This window comes from Helianthus annuus, chromosome 17 (assembly GCF_002127325.2).
Source record: "Helianthus annuus cultivar XRQ/B chromosome 17, HanXRQr2.0-SUNRISE, whole genome shotgun sequence".
Taxonomy (NCBI): Eukaryota; Viridiplantae; Streptophyta; class Magnoliopsida; order Asterales; family Asteraceae; genus Helianthus; species Helianthus annuus.
In genome coordinates this window covers 142,829,329-142,844,082 of record NC_035449.2, presented here as the reverse complement: position 1 = coordinate 142,844,082, position 14,754 = coordinate 142,829,329, and the positions used below count along the sequence as shown (strand labels likewise).

General features: G+C 37.8%; 3 protein-coding genes across 3 annotated transcripts; 2 read left to right on the top strand and 1 right to left on the bottom strand.

The window, feature by feature from the left end:
- The first annotated feature begins 1,040 nt into the window (after positions 1–1,040).
- Positions 1,041–3,449, top strand: LOC110877591 (40S ribosomal protein S13). The gene is made up of 5 exons (XM_022125750.2): positions 1,041–1,205; positions 1,357–1,429; positions 2,519–2,657; positions 2,748–2,934; positions 3,231–3,449. Exons 1-5 carry the CDS (start codon positions 1,183–1,185, stop codon positions 3,262–3,264), a joined length of 456 nt encoding a protein of 151 aa, XP_021981442.1. The 5' UTR covers positions 1,041–1,182; the 3' UTR covers positions 3,265–3,449.
- A 2,826-nt stretch (positions 3,450–6,275) lies between these two features.
- Positions 6,276–9,783, top strand: LOC110877590 (protein GRAVITROPIC IN THE LIGHT 1). Its single transcript, XM_022125749.2, has 2 exons — positions 6,276–6,473; positions 8,273–9,783. Exon 2 carries the CDS (start codon positions 8,334–8,336, stop codon positions 9,612–9,614), a length of 1,281 nt encoding a protein of 426 aa, XP_021981441.1. The 5' UTR covers positions 6,276–6,473; positions 8,273–8,333; the 3' UTR covers positions 9,615–9,783.
- Positions 9,784–10,900: 1,117 nt separating this feature from the next.
- Positions 10,901–13,274, bottom strand: LOC110877589 (2-haloacrylate reductase). Its single transcript, XM_022125748.2, has 5 exons — positions 13,038–13,274; positions 12,793–12,934; positions 12,124–12,347; positions 11,795–12,052; positions 10,901–11,370 (listed from the first exon to the last, which is right to left on the bottom strand). Exons 1-5 carry the CDS (start codon positions 13,077–13,079, stop codon positions 11,050–11,052), a joined length of 987 nt encoding a protein of 328 aa, XP_021981440.1. The 5' UTR covers positions 13,080–13,274; the 3' UTR covers positions 10,901–11,049.
- Positions 13,275–14,754: the final 1,480 nt, after the last annotated feature.

Below are 14,754 nucleotides of genomic sequence, written 5' to 3'. Positions count from 1 at the left end.
AGTTTATTCTAACACCAATAATTTGTAGAGGGAGATTCATATATTTAGTTCTCATTTTGAAACCCGGTTTTAAGAGAAACAATCGGAGCTGGTCCCGATCAATTTGGAATCAGCTAAGGCACGTTTTTAAATTTCATTCGTTTTTAAGGAACCTGTTAATGCCCAACCGATTTCAATGAATATTCTCAACCTGGTTTTAAACAGGACCGTCTTTGCTACTGGTTTTGGACCCCGACCGTTTTTTTTCTTACCTCGGCCCGAAAAGATATATTGAATAAGACGGGCCGGGCCAGGCCGGGCTAAGGGGCTAAAATCTAATCCTAAGCATAACCAAAAGGTCACTTTTTAAGCATGACTTCAAATTAGAGATGGGCATTATCGGGTATTTTTAAAACCCGGAACCGGTTCCAACCCGGAACCGGGTATGGATACAAGTGAATGGAACTGGGTTGTCAGTGGAACCGGGTCCGGGTATAACCCGGGTACACATCATTTTTTTTAGAAACGGTGGAACCGGTTTCGGGTACTATAGAACCGGGTCCGGGTACTGTGTAGAACCGGTTACGGGTACTGTTTGGAACCGGTTCCTCTGCGTATTTCAGAAAAGTAACTGACGACTACTGTTAAGAACCGGTTACGGGCAGAAAAAGCTGTTTTTTTTTTAAATTGTACCGTTAGAACCGGTTCCAACGGTCAGATTTTGCATTTAATGAGTTTACATATATCAAGATTCGGTTCCAACGGTCAGATCCATATAAGAATCGGTTCCAACGGTAACATACCGGGTACAGATAGGAACCGGGTACAGAGAGGAACCGGGTCCGGGTAGAAACCCGGGTACGGTTGACTTTTTTTAGAAAAAATGGAAACCGGGTAATACCCGCCGGGTTTTTTAAACCTGGGACCGGTTCCTCTGAGCATCGGGTAGGAACCGGAACCGGGTCCGGGTCGGGTCCACTGGAATCGGGTAGGAACCGGTTTTTATGCCCATCTCTACTTCAAATATACCGAGCCCATTAAGCATGTTAGAATAGAAAGCCCAACTCATATCATAACTGGGCCTCTAGTGAAATACCCCTAAACAATCATACTATAAATCACATCGATCCATAAGTGTTTATCCTCCGCCTACATTTGCATCTAGGGTTTTCAAGCAGCGGCGAACATAACATCTCCGTCACCATGGGGCGTATGCACAGTAAAGGGTAAGATATTCGATTCGTGTTATGTTGTTAGGTTAACGATGAATTTGATTGTTCGTTTCTGTTGAAGTTTGATTAGGTTTTATGTGCATTTTTAGGCAGATGTTGTTGAATAATGAATTGATGATGATTTATGTTTTTGTGTGATGAACAGTAAAGGTATATCTGCATCAGCTAAGCCGTACAAGAGGACACCACCTAGCTGGTTGAAGATCTCTGCTCAGGATGTATGTTATTTTTAATTCTCTCTTCTTTATGTTTTTAGTTGTTCACTGTGTTAAATAACACTTTAGGTTGCTGTTTATAACATTAAAATGTATGATTGTAAGGTGCTACACTGCATTTAAGAAGTTTGATTTGTTGCAAATTGATTTAAGAGCTGTTTATAGTTCCATTTTTTTTTGACATTTATTTTGATATTACTATGGAATTTGGGGCTTTGATTTTGACTTATTGTTTTTTTTTTCTGGCCTCTATAGAAATGTGATTTATGATAAGTTGTGATTACTGTCTGGTGGTTTCCTAGTGGTCAATAGCGATTGTAGCGATCACTATAGCGCACTGTTACGTGTACAGGTCAAGTATTTTAGGGTTGCAGAGATGGACGGCGAGAATGGCGACACATTAAATATTTATTTATTTATTTATTTATTTTAATAGCGATTAAATACAACTATAATATAGTCGGATTGTAAGTTTTTGTTAAATATACATGTAAAATACCATATGTACGAGGGTATTTTGACATAATATACATGTAATTTAAAAAAAAATTGTAGCGTGTCGCCATTTTTAAAATAGCGCTCGCTGTATATTGCTATTACCTATGCAGCATATAGGCGCCTTATCGCTATTTGTCGCTATTTGCCATTAACGACTATAGGTGGTTTGTGTAATGATAAATGTGGACTGGGTTGATTGATACTGGCCTGTTTAGGTGATTTGACAGTTTGATTCTTGGGTTTATATTACGTACTCTTAATTCACCAAAGCAAATAGGTTTCAAACTGGCCTACCTGCTTTAGTGTGGGTTGTTCTGCTGGTATGAATTTATATATAGTGTGGCCTACCTCCTAAGCATTGTGTCAACTTCGATAGTGAAATTGTGTTTTTTTTTTTATTTTTTTTTTGCTTTGTTTGATTATGTTTAAAAGACAGGGTTGATGGAATCAATTGTTTTTATTATCTTATTGCTGATATGAGTTTATATATAGTATTCACTTTTTTTCTTTTCATATATCATAAAGGCTGTGCAACAATATAATACTGTACTTGATTCTGTATATTGATTATCTATGTTTTGTTTAATTTATCAGGTTCAAGACAGCATCTGCAAGTTTGCAAAGAAGGGTCTCACGCCATCTCAGATTGGTGTCATTCTTCGTGATTCTCACGGTATTGCTCAGGTCAACAGCGTAACTGGCAGCAAGATTCTCAGAATTCTTAAGGCACATGGTACGCATCATATCATTCTAGTTGTGTACTTTGTTGGCAACCATTGTATTTTGTTAATCGACTAATTTATGTTGTGTATACGTTTAACAGGACTTGCTCCTGAAATCCCAGAGGATTTATACCACCTGATCAAGAAGGCTGTTGCTATCAGGAAGCATTTGGAGAGGAACAGGAAGGATAAAGACTCCAAATTCAGGTTGATTCTTGTTGAGAGCAGGATTCACCGACTTGCCCGCTACTACAAGAAGACCAAAAAGCTTCCACCCGTCTGGAAATAGTATGTATTTTTTCCTATTATGTTACGTTATCGTCTATCAAACCAACCGGTCAAACCATAACTATCTTTTTTGCTCTGCCAGTTTGTGATTTACGATTATGTTATGTTATGTTATCGTCTATCAAACCAACCGGATTGACTGTTTTTGAAGTATTTCTTTTTTTGCAAATCTAAATTTTCTTATAAAAGGTTCAAGCAGCTGATAAAATGATTTTTGAAACCATGGTTCCTGATTTGGCGCTTTACATTTTTTTTTGTAATAGATTGTTTACTAATAATTATTTTATTATTTGCAGCGAGTCAACTACAGCTAGCACCCTTGTGGCTTAGAGGATCGCTGAAGCTGGGGAGTCCATTTCTGAAGTTTATGTTATCTTGTTAAGAATCGGTTATGGTTTCTTTTACAAAAAGATTTTGTGTTGTTTTGAAGAACATGTTATGAATGTAGTACTTTTTCACATCAACAGTTGGGTTTTGTGAGCAAGGTTTTTTGAAAGATTGGTTATTTTAGCAAATGCCATCAATCAATTATCACCTAAGCTAAACGATTAGTCATTTATCTCAAAGTACGGTGAACTACTTGTTACCTTTTTTTTGGACGGCTTAGATCACCTGGGTAAGTCGCTTGCCTACGACCTCACACCCCCGGTTCGAATCCTCGGCGCATACAGGCTTTTCAACCTCTTGCTCGAAGGCTTTGCATGTTTTGCATACCCGTGGATCGAACTCAGAACACCCGGGCAGGAACCCACGCAAGTGTGTTAAACCCTCCCACCTCCGACCAGCCGGGCTGGCCATCATTGGCAACTTGTTACCTAAATGATTAATTTGGACAATGATTCATCATTTCATGGTAACTACTAACTAATCCTAAACTACTATGGTAAAAACCAAATTTAATTATCATGAGGCTTATTTAGGGTGTTGTTAATGTCACATAACCATCAATCAATCGATGTGCGAACGAACACACGTTGACTGTTGTTGGGGAGGGAGCTTAGGCAAACTGCGAGCAAAGAGAAAAAGGTCGTTTGAAAAAGAGAGTGCTAGGGGTGTGGAATTACAAGGAAAAGCCGTTAGAAGAATGTGAATGATGATTGCTTATGTAGTGTATAAGTGGCTTCATATTTTCTCTCCGTAACACTTGGTTGAAGAGGTAGCAAAAGAGTTGCTTTTAACGGTGTGACACAAATGTATAACTCCCCAGGAATTTCAATTGCGCTCATATTCATCACTGTAGGAATTGGGTTCAAGCTTTCCCCAGCCCCTTCTCATCAATGGACTCCTGACGTATACGAAGGAGTGTGGTTCGTTCGATAAATTCCTACCTCTCTATCTATCTCTGAGATGTTTGGATTTTTCAAAACTCCATGGACATGCAGGAGAGAAATGCTATCCCCACTCGGACCAAGACAGAACTTTTACTTGTTCAAATAACAATTAAGGTGAAGCAGGGTCAGGAACGACGAATCTCTTGACGTGCTTGAGATGCATAATAAAGTTATTCAAACTTTAACTTTAATCAACATAGTAGATTTCCAAGTTATTAATGCATGATAATTAGGTTATGTTAAGGACAACGTACACAATTGGTATTAAGGGTGTTTATAGTTAGGTTATCTTATGTTCATCTATTAGCTGTTGTGAAGATTCACAGCTTCATCCCAGTGGATCTATGTAGCAACACCAGTAAAACCGTTCAAATCAACAGTCAATTTGGTTTAGCGGGTTGGATTTTAATAGAAGATCATTATATTAGCTTATAGATGTTCGAACAACGTTGGTTCGTTTAGTTTACGGTTTTGATTAAAAATATGACAGTGAAAAATCATATCAAACTATTAATATAAAATTAATTTCAAATCTTTTTAGCAGGGTATCTTTAATGGGGTTAAGATTCTTTTAGAAAAACATCATGACTCGAAACAATTTTGAAGTATATGATTGACGTGATAAATGTATATTCGTTTTGTCTTTCGTGACCATTGATGCATTTGTGAAGTTTTGTTTGAAGTCCTGTTTTTGTTTCATAATAAGTTTAGCCTCGGATGGTCCGTAGATTTTGGAGGCCCAAAGTGACTAGTAAAAATGGGCCATAAAAATAGAAACTTATATATATAAACAAAATTCATTAGTACGACGACAATTGTTTATAATACAGTTGTTCTCAAGCTTAACCGAGTCAAGCCAATGCTAGCTTGGGCTTGGCTCGAATTTCAAATCGAGCTGGAGTTTCAAATCGAGTTGGATTAGTCTAATACACTTTTTGCCCAAAAATATCTAACTTTTATGCTAACAATTGGTGTGTTAAATATAACTACATGTATTATATTATTTCAACAATACGGAGTTTACTAAGGCAATGCCGATTTTATGCATTAAAATTATACTTTCTGACTGTTCTCTTTTTTAGTTAATCTTTTTATGATTTGTCAATTTGACACGTCATAACACAAATCAAATAATTCATAACTAACGGGTCCAATTTCCAGTGTAATGTTTAATCATTAACATCTAGATTAAAAGATTTAATTAATAACTTTTTTATGTGAACAAAAACATTAAAAAAACATATCACAACATTTATATTAAGGTATTTTTTCCTTAGGCTCATCCGTTCCTGTCCATGCTATGTTTATCCAAACTCGTTTCTACTTTCCACCTGTTACCTAAGGTTGGTCCAAGCTATGCTTATCCAAACTAGGACCGAACCAAAACAATACTTTATTTGAACAAACCATGTTGACTGAAGCTTGTTTTAACCCGTTACTGACTCATCGACTTTGTTGGCTATGTTAAAAGACTCCACCCCGTTTCTAATCAACTAGAGAACTTTCTGGTGAAAAAGTTGGGGTTTTGGCCTAAACTGGTCTGGGTTGAAACGGGGGTGGGTTTTATTTTGTCTCACCGCGGCACCTAATAAATAGGCTGGACTAAAATAAACCAATAGTTCGGGCTGAATATGTAGAAGCCCAAACCCAATGAAGACACTAATAATTTAGAAATAGTTGATTTTGAAATATTCAATTATCTCTAGATCAAGTGGTGCAAGGTTTGAATTTCTTTTGGAGACGTAGGTTCAACTCTCACTTGGTACACACTGCATAGTGAGGCACTGATGAACAATGATAGGAGACCCAAGTAAACTTGGGTTCGATCCTTGAGTCAACCAGATTTTTCCCGGAATTGGTGGTGGTAATTTCACCGTCGTGTCTACGAGCTGGTGGGTTACTGGGTTTTTCCCGGAATTGATGGTGGACTCGGGTTAGTATTCCGTTTAATTGGGTGTCCGAGAGTATTGGGGATTGATTTTGTCGGCAGTTTCAAAAATGCAAAAAAATGTTGATTTTGAAATAAAGTAACACAGATTGCTGCTATCCATTCATGAACCCCCAATCTTGTCCGTTTCTTCAGTTTTCTCTCTCTACAACGTGCTATAACCCACAATATACACAGGCGCGTATATATATACACACACACATTTATCCGGTAGATATCCGACAATTATTCGGCAATTATCCGGCGAATTCTTCAATCAGGTACTTCCCATTTGTACCGTTTTTACTTTAACGGTACAATAAACAATGTTTAAAGTTTATTGGTCATTTCACTTTTTGGTGTCGTTAATTTTGAATAAAAATTAAAAAAAATGGGCACTTTTTGGTTAGCACCGGAATTGTTTAAAGTTTAAACATTGTTTAATTGTTATCGAGAGTCTGATAAATAGAGATCAACAAATAGTTGTATTTATATGAATTAGTGGTCTGCTTACAAGCTATCTTACTTAAGTATGTGGTGTAATCTGATACAAAATTAGGATTAAAAACATTGGCCCTGTATTATTGGTTAAGCTAGTTAGGAGATTGACAGTGAAAGGAAAAGTGACTTTGAAAGGGATAGAGACACAGTTGTATCTTTCCATACAAATTACTAGTTTAACTGTTTAAGCTATTAGGGGTGTTCATAAACCACTGAAACCGACTGGACCGGCCAAACAGAAGAAAGTCGACTGCTTTTGCCGGTTTGAAGTATGGGCTTCGGTTTAGGGGTTTGACGGTTTGGAACTAGCCGATTAACATATATTATTTATTTATTTTATGTTTTAGAAATATAAAGTTATGTGTGTGTGCATACATATACAGACATGTATATTCTATACTCATGAACAAACCTTTTAAAAAAAAATATTTTTTTTTCTAAAACCAAAACAGAACCGTAAAATCGTGAAAACCGGCTGGTTCTGCTGAGCCAACCAACCTCGCCAGTTCGGTTTGTGTTTTTCCAAAACCGTAGTTATCAGTTCAGCCCAACGTTTTCGTCAATCAGGCTAAGACGGACTGTGAAAATCCCTTAAGCTATATTTATTTCTATTACAGAGGAAGTATGCATGGATTTATGGGCATTGTTAATTTTTTTTCAAAAGGTGTAAAGGGTTGCTAGTCAATTTTGTTTTTTGATGTCTGTTCATATGATCTCCCACATTGTGACATATGTTTTTTGGGTTAGTGATTTTAATTGGGGTGAGCTGTCGTTGGTTGACGCTAGCGACACGGTTTCTACTTATCCATATGCAAGATGCCAGATTAGTTTTATGAACTGTGTTCGGTTTTTTCCATAATTAACATCTTAGTATGCTTGATTTGAACCAAAAAACACAACTCTTATCTTCTAATTACGTCAGTTGTTTTACTTTAAGTATGTTTTTATAAGTTCTTATGTATAAATAATTTTTAACTGTTTTTTTATAAAGAACGCATCACATACGTGATGTGCTCGCATCGCGCATCACGCATCAGATTTTTGGACTAAACGCATCGGAGCGCATCACGCAATTTAAAACCAAGCCGGCGGTTTAACTTTTATCATCTGTGTGACTGTGTGTATATGTTTTCATTTTTGTAATATGTAGTTTTGTATATCAGTATATGTATTATAATTATGAACCCTCTTAGCATTTTAAAGTTGTAAATACAAACCAATGCTTTTGTAAAAATCGGTTTAAACTGCCAAACTGACCAACCCGGCTGACCCAACCAAACCAACTTGGCCAGTTTGGTTTGTTGTTCTTCGAAACCACAGTTAGCGGTTCATCCCAGTTTTGTCATCAAAACCGGTCGAACCACGCACTGTGAACATCCCTATTTAATACTTTACACGCATCATGCATGTATTGATCATGCACATATGAGTATTTAAGCTATGTTCTTCTTTTTCCTTTTTCATCGATTTAGTCGATAATCTTTACTTTTACAGATTAAGACTTATCAGATACATATTATACTTCGGAAAATATGTATCAATATAATACATATCTGTTCGTGTAATGTTTCTTTTTCAGGCCGTCTCAATCCTCGACGGGGCGGGGGACCCACTGAACAACCCGTTTTAACGAAGTAGATATGCAAGTGGGTGGAGCAAGAGACTCCCAATTCGGCGACAGCTGTAACCCGAAGGTCCACCCGCAACCTATGGAAGAGACCGCAAACCAAAATCCCGAACCTGTTGAAGCTTTAGTTTCAAGAATATTCACAAACATATCTTCATTAAAATCAGCATATATTCGACTTCAAGCCGCCCACACTCCTTACGACCCTGAAAAGATCCAAGCCGCGGATAAACTCGTAATTTCAGAACTTAAAAATCTCTCTGAACTTAAACATTTTTACCGACAGAACAACCCGCAATCCACATATATATCTTCTCAAGATTCTCGTTTAGCTGCCGAAATTCAAGAACAACAGTCTCTTTTAAAGACATATGAAGTTATGGTAAAGAAGTTCCAATCGGAAATTCACAATAAAGATTCCGAAATTCTTCAATTACAGCAGCATATTCAAGAGGCAACGTTAAAACGGGCTAAACTCGAAAAGAATCTCAAAATGCGGGGTTTGTCGTCATCTTCTAAAGATTCTGATGCCTCGGTTGGTGAAAACGGGTCGTTTTCTACAGATTTGACACCCGAGCTTTTTAAGTCAACCGTTGAAATTGCTTCGAAAGCTATTCATGATTTTTCGAAACCGTTGATCAACATGATGAAAGCTGCTGGTTGGGACCTTGATGCAGCTGCTAACTCGATTGAACCTGATATCGCGTATGCGAAACGGGCCCACAAGAAATACGCATTCGAATATCATATTTGCCAAAAGATGTTTAGCGGGTTTCAACAAGAACACTTCGGTCTCAAATCCGAAACCGATTCTAGCACTAGCAAAGAAAGCTTTTTTCAACAGTATCTCGCTTTACGGGAAATGGATCCACTTGATTATGTCGGGTCAAACCCGGATTCAGATTTTGGTAAGTTTTGTAGAAGCAAGTACATACTTATGGTGCACCCGAAAATGGAAGCTTCTTTTTTCGGTAATTTGGATCATAGAAACTATATAATGGGTGGTGGACATCCAAGGACACCGTTTTATCTAGCGTTTCTAAAACTAGCGAAAGCTATTTGGCTTTTGCAACATTTGGCCCGATCGTTTGACCCGGAAGTCAAGGTTTTTCAGGTGAGTAAAGGAAGTGAGTTTTCGGAGGTTTATATGGACAGTGTGGTGAAGAATTTTGTTGTTGTTGATGAAAATGGTGAGAAACCGAAAGTCGGGTTGATGGTGATGCCTGGTTTTGGGATCGGTGGAAGTGTGATTCAGTGTCGGGTTTACCTGACGGGAATCAAGGAAATCGAATAGAACGCGGTACTCGGCCTTTGGTTATCTTAAAAATGGTGTAAGATGAAATGTGAATGTGTATCATGGTGTGTATGTGTTGTTATGTTTGTTTTAATCTGTGTGGGTATTTGGTTAATATAGTTGTTATGAATGAATTTGTTGTCATATTGGCCAAAGGCCCTCTTTTCAAGCTCTTGTCTAGTAAAGTGATTTTTTTTTTCTAAGATATTCATGTGTTTTCGACCGAGGGTTCCATCCATAGTGCGTGCATCAGTTAGCAGAGTTTGGCTCATTCAACGTAGCAGAGTTTGAGCTCGGCTCATTTTAAGCTCTATATCCACATCGTGGGCTTGTGATAAAGTTTTCAACCTTGACTTGTTTCTTTGTTAATTATTCAAGAACTAGACTTGAAATCGTAAAACTCAAAGTTTTCAACCTTGACTCGTTTCTTTCTTAAGAACTAGCCTTGAAATCGTAAAACGAAAACAACCCTGAATCGGAAGCAATAAACTGATGCCGGCACTATAGATGAAACCTTGTAACTTAAGATGAGGTTGTTTTGGTCAAATTCGCGAAGAATTCATACAAATGCATTCTTGGTTAGACAATTAATATTTTTATGGTAATTGTAGCATTAATTATGGGTGAGAAAAAGACTGGACTGTAATAGAAAAATGCCATAAAATGTCAAACGTGATAGACAAAAATGGAAAAAAAAAAGAAACTTTTTAGACTGCAGTGTTGTATCCAAACCCTAAGGACTAAAATGTCAATTTACTCTAGTTATTTTATAGTGATTGTTTTAACACAAACACATTTTGATTTTGAAAAAAGAGATGTTTAAACTGAACTCGTAATAGCTGTTACGTGACTCAACCGAGAGGCTAGAGGTGCACAAAAAGTTTTTTTAGAACCGGGACCGGGTCGGGTTTGGTCAACAACCGGTTCCGGGAATGTTCGAGTTTAGGCCGGTTCGGGTCCGGGTTTTGACTAGGTAGAGGTGGAATTGGCTCTAGTTCAGTTCCTTTTTCTTTGGCCGGGTCTGGAACTGGTTTGTACCCGTAGTTCGGGTAGGGTAGAAACGTCTGGGTTTTTTGTGCACCTCTAACCCAACCTGACCCATCTATTTTGTCGGCCCTTGAAATCATAGTAGTGTGCATATCAGGACTCTAGATTCTAGTTCTACTTGATTTCTTGTAAGGCAGCTACTCATAACTTCAAAATCTAGACAAAATGTTCGTTTTTTTTTTTTTTTTTTTTTGGGGGGGGGGGGGGGGGGGGGGGTTGTGTTAAATGGATATTGAATACAACAGATGAAAGACAAACTTGCATCAGTTCTACTTCTTAAACAAGCAAAGACAACTTCAAATGAGATGTATATCAGTATACTACCATGAGATTTTATTAATCATACAAACTTGCATAACTTCTTCCATATAAACCACATACATAAACTTCACTGCTCCACTCCATCGGGTATCAACACAATGGAGCCGGAAGTTTTTCTACCCGCCATGTCAGCATGGGCTTGAGCAGCTTGGGATAACGGGTAAGTATGATTTACACGCACCCTCAAAGCACCCGAAGCCACATTAGTAAGCACCTCTTTCATGGCTTCACGCATCTCGTCCTTTGAAAAACCAGACGTCCTCACAGAAGGCCTTGTCAAGAATAGGGACTTTGAGGCTAGCGCAGATAAAGGCACAGGGTCAGGTGTCCCAGACGATTGGCCATAACTCACCATATATCCACGCGGTTTCAAGCACGCCAATGATCCCTAAACGAAGAATGTAAGGCAAGTGATGTTACAACTTACAAACACACAAACCGAGTAATTGACAACTCTTTACTTTGGTAAGAGTAAAGTACATGGATGGTCCCTGTGGCTTACAAAAATTCTGGATTTGGTCCCTAACTTTCCAAAAGTACACGGATGGTCCCTGTGGGACTAAATGCATTACAAAACGCAAACCACAGGGACCATCTGTGTACTTTTGGAAAGCTAGGACCAAATCCAAAATTTTGGTAAACCACAGGGACCATTAGTGTACTTTACTCCTCTTTTTTTTGTAATTAATCACCTTTTAAATCCTTAAATAATCAGAATTTCCCAACATTCGATAGCTGATTATATTATTACAACGCATAAAATATGTTATGAACATGTTAAACAGGTAGATAGAAAAGAGGATGACAATTACCTGGAAGGTGTCTTTTCCTACAGAATCAAAGACAACATCAACTCCGCCACCGGATGTTATTTCATCAACACGGGTAACAAAATCCTCGTGATTGTAAATAATAACATGATGACATCCGTCTTCTTTGGCTTGCAAAGCCTTCTCTTTAGTTGACACAGTTCCAATGACAGTTGCACCAAGCATGTTTGCCCACTGGCATAACACGGATCCAACACCGCCTGCTGCTGCATGGACCAATACCTTGTGTCCTTGTTCCACCTGTATATAACACTTATTGCTTTCAGAGAAAGCTTAATACAAACCCACATTGATCAACAAGTACATCTTACCTTGAACCAAGTTCGGACTAGGAACCGAGCAGTTAATCCTTTAACCATGACCGAAGCAACTATCAAAGGATCAATAACAGGAAGAACCATTGCTTTGTCTGCCAAAACAATCTGCTCCTCTGTATAAGTTCCCATTGCGCTCCCGGAATGATAAATAACATCACCCACTTTAAAATCACACACTCCTGGCCCAATGGCCGTCACCACACCTACTGCCTCCATCCCTGCAAATCAAACTTTAACATGAAGTCAAACCGACCAAGCTGCCAAAACCGAAGAAAGTCGGCCAGTTGTACGGGTCCTGTTCACGGTTCAGTTTTAACGGTCTGCCAGCTTAAGGTTCGATTTATGGTTTGGAACTTGGTTAAGGTTGTCTAAACCGAACCGACCATGAAGCCTTTAATATATATATATATATATTCTTGGAGATATAAATTTATCTAACCTATATTACACTCATTATCAATCTTTTTTTTTTTTTTTTGTAAAATTTAATACTGCTATTTTAAAAAATAACTAACCATAAAACCAAGAAAACCTGCCGGTTCAGCCCAACCCAACCAACCCGGCTGGTTCGTTTGTATTTTCCCAAAACCGTATTTACAGGTTCTACCCATACTTTCCTTCAAATTCGGACCGTAAACAACTGTAAATATGAATAACGCAAACCTGGTGTATAAGGAATTTGAGGGACATTATAAACGCCTGTACGGAAATAAATATCAATGAAATTAACACCAATCGCTTTGTTCTTCACTCTTATCTCTCCTTCTTTTGGATCACCAATTTCAACGTCTTCCCATTTCAATACCTTTAAAAAAAAACATTTGATTACTGAAATACGAATATGTATGATATTGTTTGAAATACAGAAGAAATATGTGGTGAGATAAGGAGAAGGGATTAAATTAAACCTCAGGGCCACCAAGCTCATAAACCCTAATGGCTTTTACCATTCTTCAATATGCGGCGGTTAGGTACGATCTTTAGCGATTGAACTGAATCTGATTATCCTTTTCGCATCGATGAGAAGAACGGTCTATTGAACACTGACAAATTTCTTCCTTCAAATTAAAAGGACTGGCTGACGGAATATGTGATGGTATCTAGGATTCTCAGAACATCATTCACAACGTATCCCTTGTGTTTAGTGGGTGGGTTACTTATTTATATTAGGGGAGGAGGGGTGGTTCACTAGTGATAGATTCTATCATTCCTATTGTCTAATAAAATTATGTCATGTCATCAACCAAATTTCAATCACTAGTGATAGAAATGTAGGAGGGGTGGAATTACTAGTGATGGAATTCTATCACTCCTAATTTTTTTAATTTTCATTTTAAAATTAGAAATTAAAAATAAAACACTAAATTATAAATTTCATTAAACTTTAAAAATAAATTACATAGCCAAATAAAAAAAAACAACTAAACGGGTGGCATCTCCCAACCCCACTTTGCGCAAATCGCGCGCTTTTGTTGAATGACAACTGACTTGAACGGTTCGTCGAGATGGCGTGGTTTTCACACAAGATTTTTAAATCATTTTGTCTTTCAATCGTTTTCAAGTGTTCCTTGTACGCCTGCTCGCGTTCAACTTTTAGGGACATCATTGTTTCTTTTCTTTGTTCGGCCTTCTTGAATTGGGTCATTTTCTCCTCTTCGATTCTGAAGATCGACTCCGCCACCGCTTCCTTCCCTTTGCTTGACGATTCACCACCTCGTCTGCGTCGTGGCCTTGTGGGTGTATCTTCTTCAACGGGGTCGTCAAGGGGTTGATCGGGTTCGTCAAGGGGGTCGTCGTTTAAGTTCATTTGGGGCAAGTTATCCGACGCGGAAGTCGTGTAGTTCCCCGACTCGGATGTCTTTGATCTTTTCGAACCGCCTCGTTTTTTTGGAGCCGTAGGACCATGCATGTCAACCAACTCAACGGGGACCCACTTCGGGTGATGTCTCGCAACTTCCCATGCCCCCACGTGTGGAAAAGTTCTCTTTTTGTACACTCGGCAATACTCTTCGGTGGCTTGTTACATGATCGTCGCCTCGCTCGCTCCACTTTGTGGGTTTCGGTTCTACAAAAAATAGAAACTGTTTTTTTATAAAACTGTTTTTTTAAAACTGTTTTTTTATAAAACTGTTTTTTTATAAAACTGTGTTTTTTTTTATAAAACAGTTTTCTTTTAAAAAAAACTGTTTTTTTATAAAACTGTTTCTGTTTTTTTTAAACTGTTTTTTTTTATAAAACTGTTTCTGTTTTTTTTAAAACTGTTTTTTTAAAAACTGTTTTTTATTAAACTTTAATAAAAAACATACCTTTTGAATGAAACAAGTTCAAACGGTCAAAATATTCAAAATATTCAAACGGTCATTTCAATATTCAACGCGTTATCTGTTCCACGCGTTATTGTTATAACGCGTTAAAAAAATGGAGGCGGCGGTGTAGCGTGGTGGAATCACGCGTTGTAGGGGTGGTATAACGGACCACCCCGTGTCCTCTTAGAAAGAATGGTATCCCTTGTGTTTATTGTATTTGTGTGGGTAAGTTATATTATAAGGAATCTTTGTGAGTGATTTTGATGATGAGGAAGAAAATATATGATAAATGTAACTGATCATCTGAAAATATATATAT